This window comes from Triticum aestivum, chromosome 2D (genome assembly GCF_018294505.1).
Source record: "Triticum aestivum cultivar Chinese Spring chromosome 2D, IWGSC CS RefSeq v2.1, whole genome shotgun sequence".
NCBI lineage: Eukaryota > Viridiplantae > Streptophyta > Magnoliopsida > Poales > Poaceae > Triticum > Triticum aestivum.
This window is the reverse complement of record NC_057799.1, coordinates 559,980,737-560,004,449: the sequence shown is the minus strand read 5'-3', so window position 1 is coordinate 560,004,449 and position 23,713 is coordinate 559,980,737. Positions and strand designations below refer to the sequence as shown.

The 23,713-nt window shown below is 45.4% G+C and overlaps 3 protein-coding genes across 3 annotated transcripts; all 3 read right to left on the bottom strand.

Moving 5' to 3' along the window:
* Positions 1 to 2,885: 2,885 nt before the first annotated feature.
* LOC123049965 (uncharacterized) lies at positions 2,886 to 5,993 on the bottom strand. The gene is made up of 11 exons (XM_044472817.1): positions 5,848 to 5,993; positions 5,425 to 5,473; positions 5,096 to 5,215; positions 4,914 to 5,008; positions 4,530 to 4,735; positions 4,204 to 4,392; positions 3,924 to 4,130; positions 3,627 to 3,780; positions 3,450 to 3,513; positions 3,286 to 3,363; positions 2,886 to 3,192 (listed from the first exon to the last, which is right to left on the bottom strand). The coding sequence occupies exons 1-11, from the start codon at positions 5,902 to 5,904 to the stop codon at positions 3,113 to 3,115; spliced, it is 1,299 nt and encodes a 432-aa protein (XP_044328752.1). The 5' UTR covers positions 5,905 to 5,993; the 3' UTR covers positions 2,886 to 3,112.
* Positions 5,994 to 6,432: 439 nt separating this feature from the next.
* On the bottom strand, positions 6,433 to 9,172 carry LOC123054500 (uncharacterized membrane protein At4g09580). The gene is made up of 4 exons (XM_044478279.1): positions 8,836 to 9,172; positions 7,483 to 7,753; positions 7,127 to 7,297; positions 6,433 to 7,019 (listed from the first exon to the last, which is right to left on the bottom strand). The coding sequence occupies exons 1-4, from the start codon at positions 8,994 to 8,996 to the stop codon at positions 6,858 to 6,860; spliced, it is 765 nt and encodes a 254-aa protein (XP_044334214.1). The 5' UTR covers positions 8,997 to 9,172; the 3' UTR covers positions 6,433 to 6,857.
* Positions 9,173 to 16,114: 6,942 nt separating this feature from the next.
* On the bottom strand, positions 16,115 to 22,564 carry LOC123054499 (transducin beta-like protein 3). The gene is made up of 14 exons (XM_044478278.1): positions 22,130 to 22,564; positions 21,031 to 21,213; positions 20,543 to 20,692; positions 20,021 to 20,226; positions 19,645 to 19,930; positions 19,438 to 19,572; positions 19,202 to 19,320; positions 18,535 to 18,691; positions 18,202 to 18,448; positions 18,039 to 18,115; positions 17,432 to 17,551; positions 16,975 to 17,105; positions 16,731 to 16,905; positions 16,115 to 16,628 (listed from the first exon to the last, which is right to left on the bottom strand). The coding sequence occupies exons 1-14, from the start codon at positions 22,463 to 22,465 to the stop codon at positions 16,287 to 16,289; spliced, it is 2,664 nt and encodes an 887-aa protein (XP_044334213.1). The 5' UTR covers positions 22,466 to 22,564; the 3' UTR covers positions 16,115 to 16,286.
* Between the last annotated feature and the right edge of the window lie 1,149 nt (positions 22,565 to 23,713).

The window sequence follows — 23,713 nt, the reverse complement described above, 5'->3', positions numbered from 1 at the left end:
CCCTGACATCTCTGTAATCTGCATGATCAACAGAGGAGCAGGGCTCAATATTCCTGCTACATGGCATGTGTCCCGGAGTGGCAGGCACCGGCCTCTGCGTCCTTGAGACGCCGCACTCAGGCCAACTCCACATCGCGACCCTATCCTGTCCGGCCCGTCCGTTTGAAGTAAAACGGACGAATAGCGCGGCCCAGCGCGCGGCCTCAAACGGACAAATGTCTGGATTCCGTCCATTTTCGACCCATTCCCGGCCCAAACTTACGCTCGGTTTGGGATGAAACGGACGCGCGCGGACGGCCTGGACGCACGCCCTTGTCCCCCCGTGGCCCGCCTGTCGGGGACACTAGCAGTCCCTCCGCTCCCAACGCTTCCACCCTCTCTCTCCCGCCCCGCCCTGCCGCCGGCGCCGCCGCTATTCTCCGGCCGCCTCCTCACCGCGCAGCCTTCGGCCGTCCCTACCAAACCACGTCTCGACATGGCCGCCACCACGCCCGCGCTTTGGCCGTAGTTTTGGCCGTCAATCGGAGGTTTGGCCGTCGCCGTCTTTGCCGGCCGCAGAGGGGACACGACCGCCGGCGACGTACCACGGCGGCCTCGGCAGCTTCCGACGAGAGCTCCAAAGCGGCCAGTAACCGGCCAGCAACCACCCCTGTTGCGTCGAGGTGATCATCGCGGCCTCTTCGCCACCACGACCGCAAGGTGTTCGGCATTTTGCCCACAAAGGTATGGACAGTGGAGACGAGTTTTTCTTCCATCACTTCCTTTGTTCATCGGACGATTCGTCGTCGGATGATGAAGATCTTGTGGTGGCTGCACTGGTCGTTCACGACCACATTGAACGGCAGCTTCCTCGGTACAGGGGTCAGTCCCTGGCCGTGCTCCCAACCTGAACCGCAACAGGGAGAGAGGCCACGCCCTGCTCTATGTCGATTACTTTGCCAACACCCCGCTCTTCAAGCCGGATAAATTCCGTCGCCGTTTTCGAATGGCAAGGCATGTGTTCAATCGTATCCGAGAGGGAGTGGTTGCTCATGACCCATACTTCGAGTGCAAGACGGATGCCCTTGGCAAGCTTGGATTCTCCTCTTACCAGAAATGCACCGCGGCCATCCGCATGCTTGCATATGGAATTCCAGGCGATCTGGTGGATGAGTATGTGCGTATGAGTGAGACAACATGTCTGATGTCAATGTACAAGTTTTGCCAGGCTGTGATCGAGGTGTTTGGCCCAGAGTACTTGAGGCAGCCAACTGCCGCTGATACAGAGAGATTGTTGGCGACCAACGCAGCTAGAGGCTTTCCAGGCATGCTTGGCAGCATAGATTGTATGCACTGGGAGTGGAAGAACTGTCCATTTGCTTGGCAGGGCCAGTACAAGGGGCATGTCAACGGGTGCACTGTCATATTAGAAGCGGTGGCATCGCAGGATCTTTGGATATGGCATTCTTTCTTCGGCATGGCAGGTTCTCACAATGATATCAACGTGCTGCAGCGTTCTGCAGTCTTCGCGAGGCTTGCAGAAGGCCACTCCCCACCTGTCAACTTTGAGATCAACGGCCACCAGTACAACAAGGGATACTATCTAGCAGATGGTATATATCCTCAGTGGTCAACTTTTGTGAAGACAATCTCGAAACCCCAAGATGAGAAGAGAAAGAGATTTGCCCAAATGCAAGAGAGTGTTAGAAAGGATGTGGAACGTGCTTTTGGTGTGCTTCAATCCCGGTGGGGTATTGTTCGAAACCCTGCACTGTCATGGGATGAAGGTGATGACTGCTTGTGTGATCATGCACAACATGATCGTCGAGGACGAGCGTAATGAGAGTATCTTCGAACAAGGATTTGATTATCAAGGTGAAAATATTGAGCCCCTGCACCAAGACCCGGCCACATTTGAACAGTTTGCCCAATTCCACCGTGAGATGCGTGATTGGCACACTCATTTGAATCTTCAAAATGACTTGGTTGAGCACGTGTGGGATCACATTGGCAACCAATAGATATATTGGTCCATTTTATGTTCAGTCAAGACAATTTCGATTTGGTTGTAAAACTATTTTATTAAAGACAATTTCAATTGGGTTGTAAAACTATTTTAATTTTCAGACAAATATTTGGGTTGGAAAACTAGTTTTGATGAAAATATGGGCATTTTTTGCCCTGATGAACAGGATGGGGCAAACGGATGCGGCCGCGCGCTGGGCGCACGGCCACAGCATCCCAGGACAGGCCCGGACACGACCCCATTGCCCTACCCAAACGGACAGAAACCGGACAAAACGGACGTCCGTTTGGGATCGCGCGGTGGAGTTGGCCTCACCTTCGTACTGCAACAACAAGAGCTCACGACGCTTGCTGGGGCCATGAACTACTGGTGTGAGGCGTCTCCACGCCCACAGCAAGGTGAACAACACATGAGAGGAAAACTGAAGCCAGAGGTACACTGAGAGGCAAAATTTCATGTTTTAACCCTTTTCTGAAACCTATTCGACATCTGACCCTAGTTTGATTTTTTTTTTAGATCTGACCCTTTTGCTACCGCCAGGGTCCATGGCGGTAGGGTATAACAACCTACCGCCAGAGACCTTGGCGGTAGGAAACATCCCTACCGCCAAACGAACTGGCGGTAGCCTGTACAACCCTACCGCCAAGGTGCTTGGCGGTAGGCACGAGCACGTACCGCGTTCAACACTTGGCGGTAGGGCATGCAACCCTACCGCCAGGGACCTTGGCGGTAGGCTGTTAGACCCTACCGCCATGGACCCTGGCGGTAGCAAAAAGGGTTAGATCTTGAAATTTTATCAGACTAGGGTCAGATGTCGAATAGGTTTCGGAAAAGGGTCAAAACACGAAAATTAGCCACACTGAGAAGCAAACTGGAGGTCTGGAATGTACAACTAGTGACTGCTTGTACACAGCTTGCTAATGAGTTTATTTATTATGAAGGCACAGCAGCTCTGCATCCCAACACCAAGAGGAGACAAAGCTAATGATGCATTTCTTGTTCACGAAGGAGATTGGGGAGCTATCTCAGCTCAATTTAGAATGCAAAGCCTATCTAGGGCCCGGCGTAAAACTACCCTACACTGCATTAGGTTAACACTTGTATCTATCAGAATGAGAACTCCTCGGGTAAACATTTGCCAAACTTGCTGGATATAAAGCCCCTGTACTTCCCCTTGAGTTCAGCCACTGCAATCAAACGCCATGTACTTCAACGACAGAAAACAAGCACACTGCATGGTTGGTGTTGACTATATGTTTGGTGCCATAACAGCTATTTACCTCTAGTGTCCTCAGGTTTGGTGCTGTCTGGCATGCCGTTAGATTGCGCCAGCTCGATTAGTCTCATCAAGTCCTTGCCTGTAATTCATAGTGTCTGAAGTGTCCTCCGTTCCAGAAAGTCAAACAGAATAATAAATGAAGGGCACGCTGAATGTAAATTGTACCATCAATTTGCTTTCCGGAGCTCTTGGCATTGATCAGATAAGTTGGTGTCTTGTCTTTTTTCAACTGCAAGGGTAGAGACTCAACTTTCTCAGATTTGACGTTCTCACGTTCATACTAAACCAACAAGTGATGTAATAAAGGCTAGAGAGGAAAAGCAAGGAAATTATGCAACATACATGCAAAAATAAGGAATTCGCGAGGGCAAGCTGGTCAAAAGGAGAGGGGGCCCTGTTGTAAGCTGGGATGAATTTACCATCCTCATATCCAGCTAAGAAATGGTAAGCTGCCTGACCTGGAGAGAGCTTTGATACTAATGGTAGGGCATCAGTGCTGAAAGTACAGAAGAAGGTAACTTATTGTTAGCACAGTAGATATAATGTCTCATTCCTTCTCATTTTAACCATCCAGAAACACACATCATTAAATGCTGTTAACTTGCTACTTGTACCCATGAAGCACATGCTCTCCATTACCTATCAGATGATACAACAACCACTGTAGCTGGTTTGGTAAACAACTGTGGTGGTCTTGACTTTGTTGGGAAAAGCACACTAGATTGTTTTGAACAGATAACTACACCGCTATCAGTAGACACAAGAACATCCTGAATTTCGGAGCAGGACTTGATGACCTCCACTGGAGCAAACAGCAGTACGATAGAACCGCCAGAAGACAGAAGCCTGATACACACAGTATGGAAGATGAATAACATATTTAGGGAAAAGGTAAAAAGAAATATCAAGCAGACTCTACCAGCCAGGGACAGGGAGGCCTCCTCTTGCAGACAGTATAGGGGCAGCCAAAGCGGTAAGAGCATCTTTTAGCATAGCGGAATCAGCAAATGCTTTACCACATAGGATAAGTGATGAGCGCTCTATGTCTGCCACTGCAACTCCATTAGCATATTGTGTCCCTGAACCTAGAGCATTCCTGACGTTGGTACTGTTAAGCAATGCTCAACAAGAAAGACATCAGTCTTATGTTATGGCCAACTACAGTTAATGCACTGAGCTCTTGGTGGCAACTTGAATGCATGCACAAGTTACAACATGCGTAGAAGAACTAAAAAGACAAATTACCTGATGGAACTGGCAACATATATAGTTAAAGGGCATGTGTCGTGGGAAATCGCACGATCTGGTATTTTCTGAAGGATATTGGAGAGTGACATGATGGCAGAGGGGTTGTCACTTATAACACGGACCTTTGCATCACATTCTGCAGATGAACCAATGGCACCATCTTGGACATAAAGACTTGAGATGGATGAAAGGTGAAAGGTCACCTAACAGAAGCAAACAGACAATCAAACACATTGACACTGAAGCTCAACTGGAAAGTAGTAAGTTAAAATTCTGTCAGCTGACAAAATGAGGCCAATGGTGCTTCTGAATTTCCGTCAGTTCATGACAATCATTGTGTTACAAAGCCATGGAGAGTAAAATAATAAATAAATAACCTACCTGTTTCAGAAGCTTTGCAAATTGAGCTCCTGAAATTTCAGGGAACCCACCGATAACATTTCCTTTGACATGAAGTGGAGTACCAGACAAACGCTCTGCATGCTCCAAAAACAGGTACCAAGTTATACATCTGTGCAGCATCAACTGTCTATATAGACACTGTAACTTGATTTTGCATATACCTGCGTAAGCAGTGCCACTTTTCTGAAGCTCAGACGGCTCCAAGTTGTAGAAGACCTTATCTTTTACGACAACACCTCTCGCAGCAATAGCCCAATTGAGACCATATGAGACTTCCTGGTCTTTTCTGTGCAATGCAGAGTAGGTGAAAGATGTGCAAACTTGTAATTTATGGTCTTATTGGAATGAGCAGCGTAACTGAACTAGGATGGTATGATCTTGCACAGCATAATTTTTTGTTTTTGGTCAGCAGTGATTAGAAATTAGGACTCCACACTCATAGCTAGGAACTACGGAGAGAGCAGTATGGAACGGCCAGAGCCAAGCTTACCTCGGCAAGGCAATAGTCTCTCACTGCTTCGATGGTAACAGCACTGGAACTGCACATTTCAGAGGCCAAATTATGACGACAGGGTCACCCAAAAGTACAATCGCAACCAGAAAACAATTGTAATATATTTCCATGAACTACAAGTTCGCATTTTATAGAAAATCCTCATTAAAATCCCACACTAATCGAGACTCTAAACCCCTCTTCGGTCGCTCCAACGAGGCTATTTCTCTACTGAATCGTACATCCGCTCCTACCTAGGTCTGGGTTCTACTTCTACAGCAACGCAGCGTGCGTCTGGATCCTTCGATTTTTCTCGCGGCCAACTACTTCCCCAATCCGCCAAAGCAGTACACGAGGCGGGGCAAACAGAGCGGTTGGTAGACAGCGGAACACAAACAGCAGAAAAGAAGCTGGACTCACTAGCTGGAGGCTCGCCGCCGGCGAGGATGCGGCGCGGCGGCGGAGAAGGCCCAGCATGTGCTTCGCTCTCCGGCTTGGGCGCTTGGCGGCTTGCGGCGCGTCCGTGCGTGCTCCTCCTGGTCTCTGACAGAGTGGAGACGACGGCGGGGATGGTGGCCACTACATGGGCCAAGGCCAGTTAAAGCCCATCTTAAATATTATCTGGGCCTTACAACCCCATTTTGGCCCGTCCAAATATCTGACCTTAGCTGACCTAAAAATTCACCTCTCCAAAAAAAAAACCGACGTAAAAATTCACCTGAAAACTCTTCTCTGAGAAAAAGCTGGTCCAAAATTTGACACTCACTTTCAAGAAAAATTGACACTATCCATCAAGTTCATCATGCTGTCCTCTAAAATCAAAGAAAAAGAAAGATCATCATGGTGTTTCCCTGAAAAAGATCATGATTACTAATGGTCACATGTGACATAAACTGGCGAGCAGATTGAACAGCTAAGATAGAAAAATCTGAAAGTGTCCTTGGCTCAGAAAAATCAAGCTACACATAAGAAGCAAGAAAGGGGAACGGCACAGCAACAGACAAATTGTCATTGAACCACTGAATATGGATTGAATGAATCTGGTCAATATATATACAAGGATTTGGACTAGCTGCCAGTTCCATCTAAATAAACAGCATCGCAGGCTGACGAACGGCACACACACTACTTGTCTACACATCCGAAGCATCTTGCCTGTGGATGGGCATTGTGCTTCCCAGATTCATTCATAACAAACAATGTGGGGGGTGGCCATGAATTGAAACAGTGTTCTCACGGCAACGCACATCTCCGGCACGCGGGTGATAGGCGGACTTGGGTCCAAGGTCCCGCCGTGCTGCTGTGTCGTCATGTGAACTCGCAAACCATGTGTCATCCACCTCACAAGGCCTGTAGGCCCAAATCCAATGAAGCCGCCGCATGCTGTGCCTTGGTATGTACAGGTGGGCTAGGTGACTCCTCTTTGGTGTTCATGAGGCGCCTGCTGCGATTTCTGGTGCCGTGTCTTGCGCCTCGTCCTTGCTCAACAATGCTGGTGTGACCGAGACCACGCCGATCAAGAACAGCAGAGCTACTGACTGGGTGTCGTACAGGTCGCTGAGCGATGTTAACTCTCCCAGAGCAATCCCAGCCTGGATACAAGAAATGAAGCATGCAGTGGGATTGAAGTTAGCACAAACATTGTACGCACTCAAGGGCAGTATATGGACATGCATTGTATCTGAAGCAAGGAACTTACCCTCACGGTCACGTAGGCTGCTGGGATGAGACCGATAAGAGTTGCCAGTAAGAAGGTATGGAAGGGCACATCAACAATGGGCGAGGCCAAGTTGATGAAGGTATTTGGCAGTGTTGGGGTGACCCTGAGGAAAAGCATGTAATTCAACAGCTTTTCTCTTCTTTTGGCAACCTGGAAATGCAGAGAAATCACCCATTTTCAGCTACGAGTTACTACACAGTTCTAAAGGATCTTAAATCAAAGAGTAGAGTGATTCAAATTATCTTTAGGCATCCCCACAGAAATTTAAGATGTTATGAAACTACACAGTGTTGAAAAAAAACCACATTGACTAATATTGGTGCTGAACTTATTACCTGCTTCTGGAAGAATGTGAGCTTGTCTGGCCACAGCACGAACACCAGCGGTTTTCCAATCAGCTTCGACAGGAAAAAGCATGAAGAAGCACCAGCTGAGGCAGCAAAGACAACCAGAGCCACACCCCGGAGTTGCCCGAATAGAGCACCAGCAAGCAATGACATGAATATTGTCCCTGGGATCATGAAGGTCTGCATGAAAATGTACACAGCACAGTAGCCTATCAACACCTGTACGGTGTAGTCACTGGTATAGTTCTCAAGATGGCCACTGCAAAGAAACCATTTGATGGTTAGAAACTGAGGGGAAAAATTCCATCGTCAGCACGCAGCACAAGCAATTGGACACTCCCAGTGCACATGCTTTTCAGCTTAAGCAAATAATCACAATAGCAATGGAATCATAACGCGACGTGCATTGCATAACTGTAAAGCGTGCAGATAGCTCACACGTCTGCGACAGATACATGTTACGTGTGGTGATTATCAATACTAAACAGAAGGCACATGAAACATGCCAGGACCAGGTCCAATGCATATCTCGGCAATAGCTGGCAAAGTGGCAAGAAAGTGACATGGTAATTTGAGAAAAAATAAAATAAATGATTGCTTACTTCATCAAGAAAACAATGTGTTAGATTTCTTTCATTATTATAAGTTAGTCCAGGGAACCATGCTAGATTGGTATTGGAAATGCAGGCTTTAATTTGAGCTCTATACTGTTATGTTAGACTAACAAGATAAAACATTAATCCGAGCTGCTGTTTCAAGGCCCTATATTCCCAAATTTGGAAGTCAGTTTGAAATAAAACGGCAGTTCATATATTCCCAAATTTAGCAAAGATGCAACATGAACTGGATATTTTTTTAACCAGATCCATGCCCTCCTTCTCGCCTACCAAACCAAGGCTGAGGTCGTTACCAAATCAAAGAGACAACAACCACTAATTCCACCCCCCACCCCCCACCATAAACTAGCATCGATAAACTGTTCCATTCACGATGGCTTGGATCCATGGAAAGCAGATGGTTTCTGCATTGAAAACCTACCCCAAAAATCTCCGCGCAGAACGCAATGGCATAAGAAATCTGCAAATCTACTCATCGGCAGATCCGCATAAACCGACCGACGCGCTCTAGGCAAAACAATTAAGGGAACGCAAATCGAATCGCCTCTTCTCCTCCAAACATAGAGGAAGACGGGCGACAAAATGATGAAGCCACGAAAAGTACGCGAATGGGGAAACTTGTGGCATGCGATTGCCCGAAAAGGACGGGAGGTCTTCCCTGACGCAACCGACGACGCACCAACCGAAACAAGAAATGAAGGAGGAAGAGGATGATGATTATTACGTGAGGATTTGTAGTTCGTGGAGGTTGCGGGGCAACTTGAGGAAGCTGTAGTCGGAGTCCGGCATGGAGAGGTAGACCCCGACGAGGCCCGCGGCGAAGACGGCGGCGACCCCGGCGCCGAGCGCGGCCTCCCAGACCGGGAACCTGTCCTCCCTCCCCATCCCCACCTCCTCCTCCTCCTCCTCCTGCGGGAATCCGGCCGGCCGGGGTCCGGGCGAGGCGAGGAGAGGGGCAGAAGAAATAGGATGGAATTCGGGGAGGGGGGGAGAGCTTTCTTCGGCTCCCTTTCCTTCCTTTCTCTCCTCTCTCGCCGGCTCCCTTTCCAGGACAAGTTTATATGGCGGAGGAGGGAACGGGAAGGGGAGGGGGGGGGAGAGAGAGAGGAAAAGGATTGGAATATTCTCTCCCTTTTCTCTGCTGATTTAGCCCTCCTCTCTTCTCTCTGTAATAACTTGAACAATTTGCTGTGCGTTGGCGTGACGATAAACATGTTTCTTTCTTTTAACGCAGTAGGGACGCAAGCACTCATACATACGCGGATACACTCATCCCTATAAACGGACACACGCATACCGTATCCTTATGAGCACCTTCGAAAGACTGAGCCGGCACATCATCTTAAGATTTACGAAGTCATCGTAGGCGTCTCGTCGTCGACGGGAACGTCTGCTCCCACTGAAAACGCATCGCCGAAAATTCTGAAATAAATCGGAATTATGCGAGCACCAGGACTTCAACCCTAATGGGCTGGGGATACCACTGTCTCTCTAATCATCGAACCGCAGGTTGGTTCGCTGTTTCTTTTTGTTTTTGAAGTATAAATAAACATGTGTTCTTTTGCGCTGGATAATAAACATGCTTTTTAGGCCAGGTTTCCTTTGGCTTGTGGCGTGTCGGGCACTGCATATTTAGGCCGGTCTCGCTTGGTTTACTTTTTGTTTTTCCCCACTCTCTTCTTTTTTGAGCTGGCTTTTGTTTCCCACTTGTTTATCGTGCGTTTTGTAGAGGGCGCGCCGTGTGTGTGTGTGTTGTCTCGGGGAGCTGTAAAACAGCAAAGTGAGTGTTTGTGCTTTCCTGCGTTGCTTGCTCCGCCCTATGCTACGTGTCGCCGTGCTCCTAACGGGCCTTAAACTAGGTTAGTAGTAGCTGGGATCCGAATAGAGAGATTTGATGTGACATTTACCCTACAAAAATTTAAACGGCGAGCACGTTGGCCTTCGTTTCCATTTTTTAACGCGGATTTCAATCTTGTTTACACATCAATACGTCTGCCTGCCTCGGTGTCCCTCGCCGACGAGCAGTGGTGTGGAAGCGACGGTGCGCGTGTTTGTCCTCGGCTGGGTGGCTCCGCTGGGGACGGGGGTCGTGCGTGCGCCCACGACACGATGAGCCCACCGGCGACCGGTGAGGTGGTCTGGTTCTTGTGGTGGCGTCTCGGAATCTGATGTGAGGTCTCGCTTGCCACCGGCGACGGAGATCGATCATCGTATGAATATGATGTTAGGTGCGTGTCATGCGCGCGCGCCCGCTCTCCCTCTCTCTCACTCACGCTCATGGCGTGACCCGTGATGGCGCTAACTAATTGCGGAGTTAGTGAGGAGGTGCTGTGCTCCATGAATCTTCTTGTACTACTACCAGTGGTTCCCAACAGCAACGGAAAGACTCGCCGGTACCGTGCCTCAAGTACTAGTACATAACATTGCATTCGCGGCCGTGCTACGTAGACGTGAGACGTTAACTGATACCGCCCGGCGCATCTTGTGTCCTGTACCTCTGACCGCGAGACCGGATCTTTTCTCGACTTCTTTTTTCCTCTCGCTCATGGGCTGACAGTTGTAGTTGGCCTGAATTAGTGCCTCCAAGATCACAGCACATGGAGATATAGGCTTTTTTTTTCTCTCCTCCACTGGGGTCTGGTGGTGCCCGTCTGTTTCTGTTCAAAATCTCGCTTGGCCCGTTGCACCGGCCTCCCCATGTGTACCCCCGCGCGCACCCATCACGCACTCCGCTAACCGCTAACTGCCACTGACATTTCCCGGTTTGTTTTAGTATTAGTACTAGTATAAATATACAACGGGACAGAATTCCACTGCGCATGTGGTGTGGTGCGGCACGATCGGAATAGATCGGGATTCAGGCTGCAGCTCAACCATAACAAACTGGGAAACAAACGGGACCTCTTCCATAGGATCCCTCCCTTGTGATGGAACGGTACATGTATGACCCCTTCAGTAAAGCTGAGATGGACCAAACGAGATACCTACACCTTCTTTTTTGGGAGGGAGATACGTATTCTACACCTAAATGGGAGGTGAGAGATACGGGGGTCAAACTATGCTGTGCAGGTGCAGCAGATATCTATGCCTAAAATGAGAGCCGAGAGAGACCCACCAGCATTGAGTGCGAATAAAGCTTTGGATTAAGCTTACAAGTCTTACTCGCAAGAAAAAAAGGAGCTTTGGAAGACTAATAATAACACGGTAGATCATATAGCTGCAATTGTTGAACCAGTGGCCGGTAAAAAGAAAAGCAACATGTTAAACTAGCGATCGCCCCACTGGTACGCACATGGTTGTGGTCAAACTCGCCATACGGTCAGACTGATCTAAACCCACGCGCTCCTCCTCTTTTTTACAGATGGAGATGTTTGTTTCTTTGTTTACCTCTTCCGATGGATGGAAGAGATAGACAACCAAACAAGCAAGGGAAGGGACGATCGGTGGAGCTGAATCGTCGGAGAAGGGGGGTGGCACAGCCGCATGGCACGGGGTTTGTACAGGTAGCCACGTTTGTCTGTCCTGTCTTGTGCGAGGTACGGCCGAGCTGGCGTGCTAACGGCGCGCCCAAATCAATCCGGCCAACGTGAAACCCGTTGCGTACGTACGAAGGGATATTTCAGTCGGCTTCGTCTACAGCGAGGCAGTCAAATCCCAAAGCTGTCACACACCGCGGCTTTAGCATTAGATTATGATGAATTATGGACCGGTCATGTTTAAAACGCGTCCTGTGAAACCGTCGCCTTTAACCAACCAGAGGAGTTTACAGTTACAGGTTTACCAGCTACTCCACGAAATCAATCTCTGATACTCCGTGGGTTTTAGGAGCACCAACTGTTTTCCGTATGATAATTAGGCTGTCTGACATTGATTAGGATGGCCGTTTGGTTGGAGAATGGTGGAGGAGTAGAATAGTGCACAGGGCACAGGCTTTTTGTTTGTGGGTCATGACGGCGAGCTCTCGATGCCATGCCCTCACATGGCCTAGTGCCGGTAAGACCAGATACACTGTACATAGACACATTGCACCGAGGACGGACCAACCGTTGGAGAGCGTGTCGAGTCGCAGGGGAGTTTTGTAGTGGTTCGTGTCAGGGCCGGCTCCTCCTCCCTTTGCGTGACATTGGACCGTCCATGGATCTCCACGGTGGTCAGGGAATTTCTTTTTACCGTCCTTCACGTGGCCGTCATGTCTCATGTGTGGACGGGCGGTGGACCACTCTTTGCATTGCAAATAGAGCCTGCGAAAAAACTTCAAGTTTGAGATCTGCGTTGTGCCAAGGGAAATACTTGTCGGAGAAATGAATATATCTATACGTGTTTTATTTGTACGTACATCCATGCTTATCCATTTCTTCGATAAGAATTTTCGGACAGAGGGAGTATGCAAAATTTCTATTTGTGATTTGTGTTCATTTTACAAATAAAGCAAAACCCAGTCAAAAATAGATAAACAAACACGATGAAGGCACATGGTCAAAGAACGGCGTATGATAACAACCCTAATAAATTGTCTTTCTTTTGTTTTTGAAAAAAAAACAGCGAGTCAAAAAAATATCTACAGTTTGAAGATGTTTTAAATCAAATTCAGTCTGTCAACTAGAGAATAGAAATAAAAACAACACCCATATTTAGCATAGATGTGAAACGAAGATATTTATTGCCACATCACATTTTCTCACTCTCCTCCATACAGCTTCCAATGGGCACAATATCTGTACATAGTCTAGACAACCCCAATCATGTAAGATTCTCTACTAAGTTGTCTCTAGGTAAGATATAAATTCGTTACAACCTTTTACGAATAAGTAACATCAAAGAGCAGAAATCATTTTATGCCAACTAGGCGGGAAGTATATGTTTGCCAGTCAAGCAATTTCATAATGCTCCATTTTTAATCACTAAATAAACGCATGCTCTCATATCTTAAATTTTAATTAGGAATAAAGTCTCTAAAATGCTTGTACCAAAAATGATGAAAACATGGAGACATTTCCTTGTTTTAAATATTTTTCTCATCTCTCTTATCATATACTCACTCTGTTCCACAATATAAGATGTTTTTGCAAGCTAACACGGATGGAGTACTATGTCGCAAAACGCATTTGGTTTAACACATACTCATGTAAAATTCAACAAGTTTTTGTTTTATAACAATTTATACATTTCTCATAATTTTATAATAAATAAGCTATACAATACAGTCAATGCATGTGTAGGTATGACTAGTTTGTAAAACCAACAATCAATTGATGTTCTACAAAAATGGACCTCTACTTATCCAATGCTTAATTCATCAATGTCTTTTGATTTGAGGCCTTTAAATAAGAATATTAAAATTACTAGTTTATTTTATTAAATCATGAATGGGAAATGGTTGAACCTATTTGTCATATTTTTGGTGTTGTTCACAGGCCCACACAACATATCTGATGTACATCATATTCAATATGTTACATACACTTTATGAGATCTGAAGTGTGATATGAATATTGTACAAATCAGTTTGAAGTAAAAATGTGTGATGTTGTTTCATGGTGAATGAGAAGCGGGAAAACTGGGATAATTCTTTTGGACCAGTTGAGCTCAACGTTGTACGAACAAATTAGTTTCATTTTTTGGCACGCGTCACATTTGAGGAATGATTTGGTTTTTTGTAAAGGAAAGGAATCCATTTCAGCCTCCGCTAGCTTTGTATCTAATTACTGGTCGTCATTTGTATCATGTCACTCCTGTCTTGTGATGGATTTGAATAGTAAAGGTAAAGTAGCGTTGTAGGAATTAAGAAATGATCCTGCTCATTTGAAGACTCGGGTGAACTGGCAACCCCTACCTTCTGATTACATCACGGTCAATGTCGATGCAAACTTCGTGGAGAGCATTAGCGCTGCAAGTGTTGGGATGATGCTCAGGGACGCGTATGGTAAGGTCATCATCTCCTCGTGGGATTTTATTGGACATTGTAAAAGTGTGGAGGAAGCGGAATTTCTGGTTTGCCTTGCATGCCTTTGTATAGGTATCACTCCCCACAATCCCATTATTTTAGAGATTGGTTGCGTTTTTGTGGCTGCAGCTCTTGCAAATGGAAAATTCGACAGGTCCTCTCTGGTCGACTTGAAGAAGTGATGAGTATACCAAAGCTTATAAATAATTTTAAAGTTTCCAATATTAATCGATTGGCCAACGTGGTGACTCATCAAATTGCAAAGTTTAGCTTTGATAATAGATCAGATGGTGTCCTTGTTAATAATGTTCCACCCTGTGTGGTGAAGTTTGTAATGAACGATTGTAATAACTCATTTATTTATTTGATACTCCCTCCGTCCGGAAATACTTGTCATTAAAATGGATAAATGGAGATGTATCTAGACGTATTTTACTTCTAGATACATCCCTTTTTATCCATTTCGATGACAAGTATTTTCGAACGGAGGGAGTATATGAGGTGATGTTTTTCAGATGGGATAAATACTTCGAAGGTTCATATACTTTACAAGGTGTGTACTACCAGGTAATTCAAAAAAATCCATAAATTTCCCCCAATTTGGTTGAACCCTAACCCTAGAATGCAAATCGACATCAGGCACGCGGATAGGACTAGGTTTTCAAATACAAACACTCGCAGCAGCCGAATGCCAAGGCCAAGTGGTGGCTCCCTGTAGGAGTCGCCTTGACCGTCTGAGGTAGAGCACATGACACCACGTATTATAGCGACAGTTGCGGCCTCCGGGCCTGTGCCAGCTGGGTAGGGTTCGAGCTCCCGCAAACCTCCTTCGGTGGCTCAGGGTCTCTGGTAGGTTTCGTCGTCGCCATAGCAGAGAGAGAGAGAGAGAGAGAAGATGAAATGAGGTGAGACGCGGAGAGGGAAGGGGAAAGGAAGGGGGACAAGAACGGCTCGTCTCCTGTGTTGCCGTCTAACGTTGTCCGGGGACAGCTGTTACTCCACATCTGCAAAAGCGGGATCCACCTATCGGAAACGTCATCAAAACGCCATAACCTGCCGATAAGTATTTTATGTAACGAGATTACCAGTATAGGGGGGCTATTTGTCACAAATTCGTGAACCGGTGGTTTCTGCAAACCCATCCCTTAATGTAGTGGTTTCGTGTAATTAACTCGTGTTTTCAAGTTCAGATTTTCCTTTTAATGGAAGCAAATTCGGATTTGAGACCCCATATCTCGTGTGGGCATGTCACATGTGGTGTTTCTTGGTTCGTTGTGCAGGGGATTCCTGTATGCCACACAAATCGCATCTCCTTTGGTGCGATCTATGTTCATTTTACGTAGGGTAACATGGACAAACTAGGCTCAACAGTTGCACATCTTTGTAAGCTACGTCGTCGGCTTGACATAACGTCCAAGCATCCCGAATGGAACGCGCTCTCCTTTTTCCGGTGAAAGACCCCGGATGGCATATGCTGAATTGCCGGTGGAAGAACCTATCTTTGGGGTTAAGCTGGCGACGTTGAGTGTTTATGAAGCAGGAGGGACCATCGGTTGTTGTCTGGCATATCTAAACGTCACATTCCTGAATCACACCGGACGTTGATAGGCTCAGAAGCAGCTTCTCTCGAAGTCCTGTGAAATTCGCACAACAATACCCTTATTCTGGCAGCATCAGCAACTCCTGCTGCCGAACTGAAAGCACCACCGTTTTACCGGCGATTAAACTCGTGACCGGGGAACCAAAAGGCGATGACAGATGCTTTTCCCCCAAAGGTTTACGTTACACAACTGCTATGGAATTTTATATCAGAACTTGCAAAACGTGGGGCACAATTGCTCCACTTCCACCTCAATCCACACTCAGCCACAAAAGGTGACTAGGACAGGAATTATGAAGCATGCATAACGGCGTCCAGATCGCAGATCCAACAATTGCAAGTGGAGCAAGCGACTTTATGACTGGGGCACGCACTGCCTCCGTGGAGGCGAACCAACCCAGCGGATAAGATGGCCTGCAACAATTTCTGAAACTAAAAGCTCAGCTGTGGACTCCATCAGAAAACTGAAACAGATCGCTCGTACATGCCTGAAGCAAGCATGTCTTCTCGACTCGCCAAAGAATACATTCTGTACAGTGTCTGTCACGATGCAAAACAAATATGATTCGGCAGATACAACAGCAGCTACAAAATCGGTGGCGCGAAGAGAGACCCGGTCAGTGTTAACTGTTTACACCTCGACAGAAACAGCTTTACTGTCGCCGTTAGAAGAAGCCTTCACCTTCTTGCTACTTTTCTTGCTTGATTGGCTTGTTTTGCTGGATTTTCTCTTCTTGCCCGGCTTTTCCAGTGTCTCTAGTGCAGGCTCCGTCGGCGCGATCTCAACATTGTCCATTGACGAGTCGTTTGTAACATCTTTGGTTGTGCCCGCATCTACGTCTGGGTCTACGACAGACATCCGAGTCAAGGTGTAGTCCAACAAAAATGTGCTGCGTACAAGTCTATCGACTCTGCTGAAGTGTCTTTGCGAATATGGGATGAGGCCCTCAAGGAGCTCGCTGATGCCTTTTATCTGCACAAACAAATGAGACGTCTCAGGAAAAGGGTAACAGTTTGTCACAGATTATCAGCATGCTCTTCAATACAACTCTTTGAAAAGAAAAAAGGTAAGTACCTCCAGGATATCAGTGGGAGGCAAGCTCCTCAACACCCGAAAAAGCACAAACTGCGCAACATGACAGAACTTGGGCTTTGTATTCCATTCCCGTATATACTCAAGAAGCACGCGAAGCCCTTTCTTTGGGAGACCAAGAAGGGCTTTTTCTATAGGGTCCTCTGGATCAGCTTTCCTGCAGAGACAACAATATATCAAATTTATATACAAGAAAAGCAAAGTGACCTCCTTTAAAGATGAGTACCTGCAAAGCTGTGAGAATAACTCAAGAAGCCTGCGTGGTCTTCTAAGCTCAAATGCGAGTTGTATTGCTCTTGTATAGTCTGAATCTGACACTGCATTTTCCAATTCCTGGCCTCTTAAAACTTCCTCCTCCTGAAACAATGGTGAATGCAGATAAGCATTGTACATAGATCCAAGGAGGCATAGGCACTCGCAGAAGTAAACATGTACGAAAAATGGCATCCATCAAAACTCAAGAATATGGTAACTACATCTAATTACCAAACCACTGACTGCAAGTGTTTATTGGATTCAAGGTTACGTCCATTTATAAGAACCAAAGATCATGTTTCCAGTGTTGTTATACTCAGGAAGAAAGAAAAATGTATTCGGTGCTGTTTGCCAAAGAAATATACAAAGACAAGCATCTCGCATGCAAAGCTTTTTATCCTGGAAGTATAGTAGAATATTGCACTTGCCTTCTTAAGGAAATCCTCCTGCTTATCTTCCATCGTGCAATCGTGCCAAAGGTTAAGATCAGAATCGGTTCCGCCAGTAGCAAGCATTTCAGTTTTCTTGCCAACAGCCAGTGCCCAAACCTGTTGAATAACTGACAGTCAGTTGGGGAGTCCTTACTAAGCATACAGCAAGCGAAAAATACATGTATTGCCTAAAAATAGTACAGAATTTACTAATTAACTAACTTTCTAAAGTTTATGTTAGATAGTAAGGTGGATATTAGAAAATTCTCATGAAATCATACATTTTGTCCACAGATGAACTGATTAATAATGCTAAGCAAGTCGCAAATTAACAAAAACTGATAGCAAATATCGAGGCTGATGAATCGCACAGCCAAACTGCACATTATCACACTGCTCTCTAATGAAACAGAATACCGGCAGTTTCTGTTTGACTGAACACAAGTCAGGTTCATTATTAAACTCTCTTAAAAACCGGTAACAGCAGTTCAGCATAGTGTTTCAGCTGCTTCAACATAACTATGTTATTACAATATCATAAAATGTGGATGATCTACCGAGCTCAGATTACAGATGATAAATAAAGCAGAGCTAGATAGCATACCTTCCCATCGTGCTTGTCATACGTAGCAATGCACTCATTCGTTTTTATCGTCCATAGCTTCACTAGACCATCGCTTCCTACAGTAAGGACATCACAACAAGGGAGTCAGTACCACGACCCAACACCCAAATAATAATAATAAAACGTGCTTATTTCTTATTACCACAAGAAACAAACTGAGTTCCACGTGAAAGGAATGAAGCTCTTAAAACACTTGACGTATGACCCTCAAATGTCTTCAGGCATGAGCCATCAGCAACATGCCATATTTTGACAGTTTTGTCGCCAGATGATGTTATGACACATTGTTCAACAGGGGAAAACTCAACTGACCAAATGCCCCTTTTATGCCCTTTAAGGACAACAGAGGACACTAGGTTAGGGAGTTTCCATATGCTTGCAGTTCGGTCCTACAGAATCATGGTAATGAGATCCGACAGTTCAATGAGGCAAGTCAAAAGAGCCTTCAAGATAAGTAGCATATACTCAATCTCACCTCCGAACCACTGCAAACAAGGCCGTCATTAGGTGAGACAGACAGAGAATTAATATCTTTATCATGTGCAGCTACACCAGCCTTTGCTTTGAGAGGAACTTCACCGCCAGCATCAATGAGTGTATCATCCCAGGTCCAAACCTTGATGGTTCGGTCACTAATAATAAGGCAAACTTATTTTAGAAGAACATTAGCAATAACGGATATAGGGAAATGGACAAGGGAAGTATCATTCTTGTAAGAAACTGTGGTGAAGAAAGACTGAAAGTGTTCAATAGTTCCACTCATTCCAGAATTTAGACTTGAACATTGGTTCACTTCGACATGTTTTGCATCCACAAGTAAAACTAGTGAGGTTCTCTAGAACCGATGACGAATCACCAAGACGGTCTCGAGTTGCCTACATACATTCCCTTGGCCAGTTGACTAATTGGGCAGTTCAATGCCTACACTGCTACATACAATAACTCGATACCAAAAGGCAAAGTCAATTTCCTTAGAACACCCACCCGCCCATAGACATGCAAAACCCAACCAAAACATGGCATCTCAACAGTTCTCAAGACTGTCAGATAACTATACGTCTAGAAAAAGAGTCACGATTAATCACTGAGGAATTGAATATCAATCAGCTCTGAAATGGAACAGTTATGATTTTCAAACTAACCTGCTGCCACTAACAAAAAAGTTCTTCGACTTCTTTGAGAAAGCAACACAACCAATAGCTCCTAGATGGCCTTTACCAGTACCAATACAGCTTCTCTTTTCCATATCCCACAATCTTACCTGTGAGATACCAAATGTTACATCCAAAATGGAAAAATGACAAAGGAGTAATAACAGTTAACCCACAAAAAATGTATGTTAATTCAGCAGTATCTTTAGGCAGGAAATCACACTTACAGTATTATCTTTGCTCCCAGTTACAACAAGTGTCTTCCCAGAAGCAGAGACACAAGTATCAAGGCAAACAACAATTTCAGTGTGGCCCGCCAGCACATAAGAACATGACATTGATGCAACGTCATAAACACGGACCTGCAAATGGAGAAAATGGTGTGAGAAATTGGTTAAATCCACAAGAACTGTAATATAAAATTATTCACGCACCTGCTCCAAGTTAGTGGCTACGGCAAGATATTGTTCCTCTTCCCCAACAAACTTCAAATCAAGAATCTCGTCATTATAACCTATTAGACGCTTATATAGGTTTAACTGGAAAGTTCCTTCATCAGTTCTTGTACAAGAATAGAACAAAAATTGTTGATCAGCAGTGACACATAGAATTCCTTGATCATCTGGCAACATAGTAGTAGCTGTAAAGCCCCTTCTAGATTCCTCGTTTTCTGAGTTGATGGTTACATCAGATGACTGCTGCTCAAACACGCAGACAGCGCTGTAGAATGACCAGAAAAGCAATTGAGAAATGCATTCTAGATGGACATGAATGAAGTATTTAAGAACTGCATATGTAAAATCAATGTACCTTTCCAAGCACCATATGCGTACGATTCCACGTTCACCAACCGTAAGAAAATAACCATCCGTTTGTTCCTTCAACTTTGCCGCTTCGACACCCAAACAAGCCAAGATGCCGCTCCCTGGTCCAATGAAGGAAACACCTTCTATCATTTCATATGCTGGTATTGTCTTCTTTGAGGCGTACTTCCGAAGATCCCACACATTCACAACCTACAGACGTTTCATTCACTCAAATTGTTGGTAGCTCAGGACAGAAATGTGCATTGCAAATTTACAATTTATATACTGATAAATATCGGAATGCTAGCCATGCAAAAGTATCTAGTCTAGACAAATAAAAAGCATGATCGTAACTAGCCCCATCCCCCCATGAGGACATGAAGATCATCCTATTTTATGACTGTCACAATCAATTTCAAACCCCAGCCTTTCCAGTGTCTAGCAATGACAAACCAATGGTACTCATGCACCATCAAAGTATAAGCTAGTACAGAATTTAAGCCAGATTTCAATCCTTCCGCTATACCTTATCCCTCCCTGCACTGAGCAATGTTAGCCCATCTTCTGATAATGCCAACGAAGTCACTGTTGAAAAATGTGCGTTAAGCACAGCAATGCATTTTTTGCTTTCAAGGTTCCAAACGCGCACTGTGCCATCATCACTTCCTGAAAATAACTAGACATCGAGAAAATAATGAGGCTGTAAATACCGCGAATACATAGAGAAATAAAAGGAATACTCCCTCCGTTTCTAAATATAAGTCTTTTTAGAGATTTCAATAAGGACTACATACGGATGTATATAGACATATTTTAGAATGGAGATTCACTCATTTTGCTCCGTATGTAGTCCGCATTGGAATCTCTAAAAGGACTTATATTTAGAACGGAGGGAGTATATCACTAAAACCAACAACAGCTCAGTGGGGCTAATACTGAGTTACTTGCACCAACAGCAAAAAAGTTCGATATCAATTGATCACTTAAGTAATGTATCTCCAAAATCACACTCACCAGAAGGCGCTTTGGATCTTTGTGGAACATTATGGTTGTCACAACACCTGTATGACCTCTAAAGAAATGTGTGCAAAATCCACCATCCACATCCCACACGCACACCTTCTTGTCTGCTCCAGCAGTTGCAAGCAACCCACCTGAGGCATGGCATGCCATGGCCATAACAGGACCATCATGTCCCTGTACGACATAACAAAAAACAAATGAGCATACCTTGAATGTCAATATTGAGGAACAAAAAGAAGGCAGTACTAATATACACAAATGAAACATTTTATAGTTGTGGAAGATGTTAACATTTACTCCCTCTGTAAAGGAATATAAGAGCGTTTAGATTACTACTTTAGTGATCTAAACGCTCTTATATTTCTTTACGGAGGGAGTATATATGAAAATCCTCCATTCTATCACTGCCGTCACCACTATGAAACAGGAATTGATGCAAAGCTATTCATGCAAGATGTAGCAAAAGCTAGATTTATCATATTAATATGCATGCCTTATAACACTGTGATGCAAAGCATCAATTAACAGATTGTCAGGTATCAGGAGGTGAAGCTCCCTGAGAGTCTAGCACCTATGCTTGCAACATTTTTTTAACACTTCCAAGAACACAAGCTAGGTAAATTTTCTAGAACTAACTATTATGTGTTTCCATAAGAAGGTGCAGCTTTTAGAATTCCTGGAGCAAGCTACCAGTTTTGTGTGAATATCTCGGGTGGAGAGCATAGGTTGGTCCACTGCTGTTTCCTGATTTTCCATGGCGCGTTAGTATCTCCTGATTCGTGAGATGTCTGAGAAGGTGATCGGGCATCTATTCACTCACCACCCTATTTGAATTCATATGCACACAAGAGTGCCAGCGTATGCTCAATTTCACATGCGCATAAAATTGATACACTATGCTCGATTCCACATGCGCAAAAAATTGCGCCTGAGCTACCTGTCTTATTAGTTTCACGGATATGAAATTGGGAGCGAGGAGCTCCTTAATACTGTAGTAGGCATTAGGATGCGATTAGCATTAGGATGCAACATTTCAGACAGGAGGCAGCACAGTTAAGTGCCACAGAACACATGAAGATCAGAAAAGTACCTTCCAGCTGCGGATGCAGGTGCGGGACGCGAGGTCCCAGACCCTAATAAGCTTGCTGTGGCCAGCAGCGAAGAGGAGGCGGGAGTCGGGGGAGAGAGCGATCCCCGTGACGGCCTCGGAGTCGCCGTCGATGGGCTCCCCTATGGCGGAGGCGTCGGCGGCCGACACCACGCGCAGCTCGCTGCCGCAGGCGCACGCGAGGAACGTCTCGGCGTCGCCCTCGCCCTCGCCTTCGCCGCGGGGGCCGCGCCCGACGGCGAATGGCCCGCCCGTGTAGAACTGCTGCAGAGAGCGGTCGCAGCGGTAGTTCTTCTTGGGCCCCTGCGACAGAGCCATGGCGGCGGGGTCGTCGGAGCTAGGGTTTTGCGGTGGCGGCGGCGGCGGCGCGAGAAGGGGGGAGAAGGGTTTAAGAGCTCGAGTGGCGGCAGTGCGTTTGTGGGGAGGAGAGAAGCCGGCGTCGCGCACTCTCCGACACGTGGGTCCCTGACGCAGCGACGTTGAGGGCCGTGCCCCCCTGTTGGGCTCACCGCTCACGTTTAATTTTGTTTTTAGCAAAAAATATTCTGGGCTCACGTAAGCGGGGTGTGTGTGTGTGTGGGCCGATCCAATTCCCCGCATTTTCTGAAATTCCAGGATATTGTTTAGATGCTTGAACATTTTTGGAATTCGCAAAAACATGAGGTTCATCGACATTTTTTCAACTTCAGCACATTTTTTGGAATTAGTGAACATTTTTCGAACTTACAAACATATTTTGAACTTCATGAACAGTTTTTTAACATGAGAACATATTTTAAAAGTCATGAACATTACTCACTAGCATTTTTGATTTTTCAAAAAAAAAATAAATTCATGAAAGTTTTATAAAATTCGTGAACATTGTTCCAATTCACTAACATTTTTTCCAAACTCACAACATTTTTTAATATGATTGGTTTTTGAATTTATGAACATTTTGTTTTCCAGAAAAAGGAAAAAAAGGCCAAAATTTGTGAATATTCAAATTCATGAACATTTAAAAAATGAAAGCACGAATGTTTTTTTAAAACAAATAAAAAGCGAAAGAAAATGTAACTGAAAAAAACATGGGCGCCCAACCACGCAGTGGGCTGCCCAAAAGTGTGCGGATGGGTACGCCTTTTCTTGTTTCCCCCGCACAGGTTGGGGAATAGAAGCACTATGTGTGTAGGGAGCACGGGTTCCCTACCGCAGAAGTCATTTTGGGGGCTTTGGAGCATGTCATGTGCCGCGCCCAAACTCCGTCATGTGTTGCGCAGTGGTGCACCCTCATAGTTTTCTTATCCCTATATCGGATTTTTTCCTGCTTTCCTTTTTCTTGGTTTCCCTAGGTTTTGACCATTTTTCTTTTCCTTTCTTTTCTTTTCTTCTCGGGTAGCCGTGGTATTCCGCGAGAAATACATCATGTGCTTCCACGAGAAGCACATTCATGCTACGCGAACAGAAGAAAGCACAACTGTGCTTCCGAAAAAAGGAAAAATACATCATGTGCTTTACCGAAAATGGAAAAGATGTAGCTTCCCCGAAAAAGAAGTACAACCCGTGCTTCTACAAGAAGCACTGCTA

Bases quoted from the DNA above. Each gene is read 5' to 3' on its own strand.
- LOC123049965 (XM_044472817.1), bottom strand. From the start codon at position 5,904: ATGCTGGGCCTTCTCCGCCGCCGCGCCGCATCCTCGCCGGCGGCGAGC. The intron at 3,781-3,923 runs GTAATGGAGAGC...CTGTACTTTCAG, and splicing joins GTTGTTGTATCATCTGATAG to CACTGATGCCCTACCATTAG. The intron at 3,364-3,449 runs GTACAATTTACA...TATGAATTACAG, and splicing joins CTCCGGAAAGCAAATTGATG to GCAAGGACTTGATGAGACTA.
- LOC123054500 (XM_044478279.1), bottom strand. From the start codon at position 8,996: ATGGGGAGGGAGGACAGGTTCCCGGTCTGGGAGGCCGCGCTCGGCGCC. The intron at 7,298-7,482 runs GTAATAAGTTCA...CTGCATTTCCAG, and splicing joins TCACATTCTTCCAGAAGCAG to GTTGCCAAAAGAAGAGAAAA. The intron at 7,020-7,126 runs GTAAGTTCCTTG...TCTTGTATCCAG, and splicing joins CAGCCTACGTGACCGTGAGG to GCTGGGATTGCTCTGGGAGA.
- LOC123054499 (XM_044478278.1), bottom strand. From the start codon at position 22,465: ATGGCTCTGTCGCAGGGGCCCAAGAAGAACTACCGCTGCGACCGCTCT. The intron at 20,227-20,542 runs GTATAGCGGAAG...AAACGTCTGTAG, and splicing joins TCAGTGCAGGGAGGGATAAG to GTTGTGAATGTGTGGGATCT. The intron at 19,573-19,644 runs GTGCGTGAATAA...CTCCATTTGCAG, and splicing joins TAGCCACTAACTTGGAGCAG to GTCCGTGTTTATGACGTTGC.